Raw genomic sequence first — 3,083 nt, 5'->3', positions numbered from 1 at the left:
GTGTGTGTGTGTGTGTGTGTGTGTGTGTGTGTGTGTGTGTGTGTGTGCAGGTTAGAGCGATGATGACGGAGTCTGCCTTCAGTATCGAGGAACTGGAGGAGCTCTACTGTCTCTTTAAGGTCAGAAGGTTTCAGTTCAGATGTTTTTAAAAAGTGGCAACTAAAAAGTTGCTGTGTTAAATGTTTCTGTGTGTTTACTACTTTTAAACTTGTATATATATATATATACAATGCCTATAAAAAGTATTCACCCGCCTTGGATGTTTCACCCTTTTGTTGCTTTTATACACGAAATCATGGTCAGTTTAATTTGGCTTTTTTGACAAGAATTTGCAAAAAAAACCTCTTTAATATCACAGTGAAAACAGATTTTTACAAACTAAGGTAAATTAATTAAAAATATATAAGGTAAAGTAAATGATTGCATAATATTCACCCCCTTTAAAGTGACTGACCTAATTCAACAGAAGTGCAGCTAGTTGATGACAGCAGTGTCACAAGTAGTGAAATGGAGATGACCTGAGTGCAGTTGATGTGTGTCAAGTGATTGTAGTATAAAAACACCTGTCTGGGAGGTCCAAGGTCAACGGTAACCGCAAAGTCAATGGTTCGATCCTTGACTGGGACGTGTCACGTGTCGAAGTGTCCCTGAGCAAGACACTGAAACCCTAACGGCTCCCCGGGCGCCTGTCATTGGCAGCCCACTGCTCCCTATATACAGGGATGGGTCAAATGCAGAGACAAATTTCCCCTTCCGGGATCAATATAGTATAATAAATAAAAATAAATAAAAAAAGAAGGTTCTTTGGTCTGATGAGACAAAAATTTAGCTTTTTGGCCATCAGACTAGACGCTATGTTTGGTGAACACCAAACACTGCACATCAGCACAAACACACCATCTCCACCGTGAAGCATGGTGGTGGCAGCATCATGCTCTGGGGATGCTTCTCAGCAGCAGGCCCTGGAAGGCTTGTAAAGATAGAGTGGAACATGAATGCAGAAAGATATCCACAAATCCTGGAGGATAATCTGACTCAGTCTGCAAGAGAACTACGACTTGGGAGAAGATTTATGCTCCACCTGAGCCAGCCCTAACTATAGACCTGAGCCAGCCCTAACTATAGACCTGAGCCAGCCCTAACTATGTTGGTGATATATAAACAATATCTTTGTCTGGTGTCAGATGATGATTGTAATTTGAATTGGATGTATGGATGTTTGTGTAGGTGCTGTAATCTGAGTTTAAAGCCTCTTTTTGTATCTCTGATCTTCAGTCCAAACACATGACGAGCTGTTATTGGGGCTCCAGCAGCTCTGCAGCTGAGCACCATGACCCCAGCCTGCCTTACCTGGAGCAGTACCGCATCGACCCAGCTCAGTTCACTCAGCTGTTCAACGCACTGGCTCCCTGGGTCTGTGGAGGCCACACCTCCACGCTGTCGACCCGCCTCTTCAGACTCCTGGACCAGAACAAGGACGGACTGGTCAACTTCAAAGAGTTCATCACCGGACTCAGTGAGTCCACAAACAGGAGGCTTCACTCCTGAGTCTTTTCAGAGGATTTAAATATTAAATATCTAAATATTTAGATGGTATCAGAGTTTGTTTGTGTGTCTGCAGGTGGGATGTACCACGGAGACATGACCGAGAAACTCAAACTGCTGTACAAGCTCCACCTCCCACCAGGTAACAGTAGTCTGTAGTCTTTGTTCATTTATTTGGTGGGTTATTTATTTATTTGTGTGGTTGGTTGTTTGTTTGTTTGTTTGTTTGTTGCAGCTCTGTGTCCTGAGGAGGCGGAGTCTGCTCTGGAGGCGACACACTTCTTCACTGAGGAGGAACCTCAAGGTAAACACACAGATAAATATACTGTGAACTACTGATTTACTGCAGTATTTCTACTACTACTACAGTTGTAAATACATGTGTGTATTGTTGCCACATTACAGATACATCCACAGTTGTTTGGAGGACTTGGTTCCTGCTGTAATAAATAAACACAGTAGAATAAAAGTTAGTGTGAACTGATCAGGTTCAATCAGTGAAACATCATCAATCAAATCTTCTCATTAATATTTCAATGTTTCCTTTCTTACTCACATGCTGCTTCATCTCTTCTTCTGCTTCTTCTGCTTCTTTTACTTCTTCTTCTTCTGCTTCTTTTACTTCTTCTTCTGCTTCTTTTACTTCTTCTTCTGCTTCTTTTACTTCTTCTTCTGCTTCTTCTGCTTCTTTTACTTCTTCTTCTGCTTCTTCTTTTACTTCTTCTTCTTCTTCTGCTTCTTTTACTTATTCTTCTCTTTTCAACTTTCCCTCCAGAATCTTCCCTCCTGTCTGATCTGGACATGTTGACTCAGCATGAAGTGACTTCAGGTTTGTGTCTTTGTGGTTTTGAGGAACCTGTTACTCCTCAGGCTGATGGTCTTGATGGTCCTGATGGTCTTGATGGTTCAGGTTTGACATTGTCCACCTGCCCACAGCCAGTGATGTCACAGCAGTTGTTTCTCACCTGGACTGTAGTAGACCCGGGTCTCTGATGTGGACCCGGGTCTCTGATCCCCCAGTAGAATCTATGATCATGACCTTTGTTACTGGTCCAGCTCCAGCTGTTTTAAGTGTGCTATGACATCACTGTTGGGGGTGTGGCCAGATGATCAGAGCAGGAGACATTTTAACTAACAGTTTGAACTTATTTCATTCTTTATCACAACATTTGTGCTTTTTTATGATGATGGTGGTGGTGATGATGATGGTGGTGATGATGGTGGTGGTGATGGTGATGATGATGATGGTGATGATGGTGGTGACGATGATGGTGGTGATGATGATGATGGTGATGATGATGGTGATGATGGTGGTGATGATGATGGTGGTGGTGGTGATGATGGTGGTGATAATGATGGTGATAATGATGGTGGTGGTGGTGGTGGTGGTGATGATTATGGTGGTGGTGATAATGATGGTGGTGGTGGTGGTGGTGGTGGTGATGATGATGATGATGGTGGTGGTGATGATGGTGGTGATGGTGATGGTGATGGTGATGGTGGTGATGATGGTGGTGGTGGTGATGATGGTGGTGGTG

General features: G+C 43.2%; 1 protein-coding gene across 1 annotated transcript; it reads left to right on the top strand.

Moving 5' to 3' along the window:
* The first annotated feature begins 27 nt into the window (after positions 1–27).
* Positions 28–2,773, top strand: LOC116380097 (TBC1 domain family member 9B-like). The gene is made up of 5 exons (XM_031842059.1): positions 28–119; positions 1,276–1,516; positions 1,622–1,687; positions 1,781–1,849; positions 2,321–2,773. Exons 1-5 carry the CDS (start codon positions 60–62, stop codon positions 2,536–2,538), a joined length of 654 nt encoding a protein of 217 aa, XP_031697919.1. The 5' UTR covers positions 28–59; the 3' UTR covers positions 2,539–2,773.
* The last annotated feature ends 310 nt before the right edge of the window (positions 2,774–3,083 follow it).

Source organism: Anarrhichthys ocellatus, unplaced genomic scaffold (genome assembly GCF_004355925.1).
Source record: "Anarrhichthys ocellatus isolate YVR2014 unplaced genomic scaffold, GSC_Weel_1.0 scaffold6107, whole genome shotgun sequence".
NCBI lineage: Eukaryota > Metazoa > Chordata > Actinopteri > Perciformes > Anarhichadidae > Anarrhichthys > Anarrhichthys ocellatus.
The sequence above is the reverse complement of the archived record's forward strand: the minus strand, read 5'-3'. Positions and strand labels throughout refer to the sequence as shown.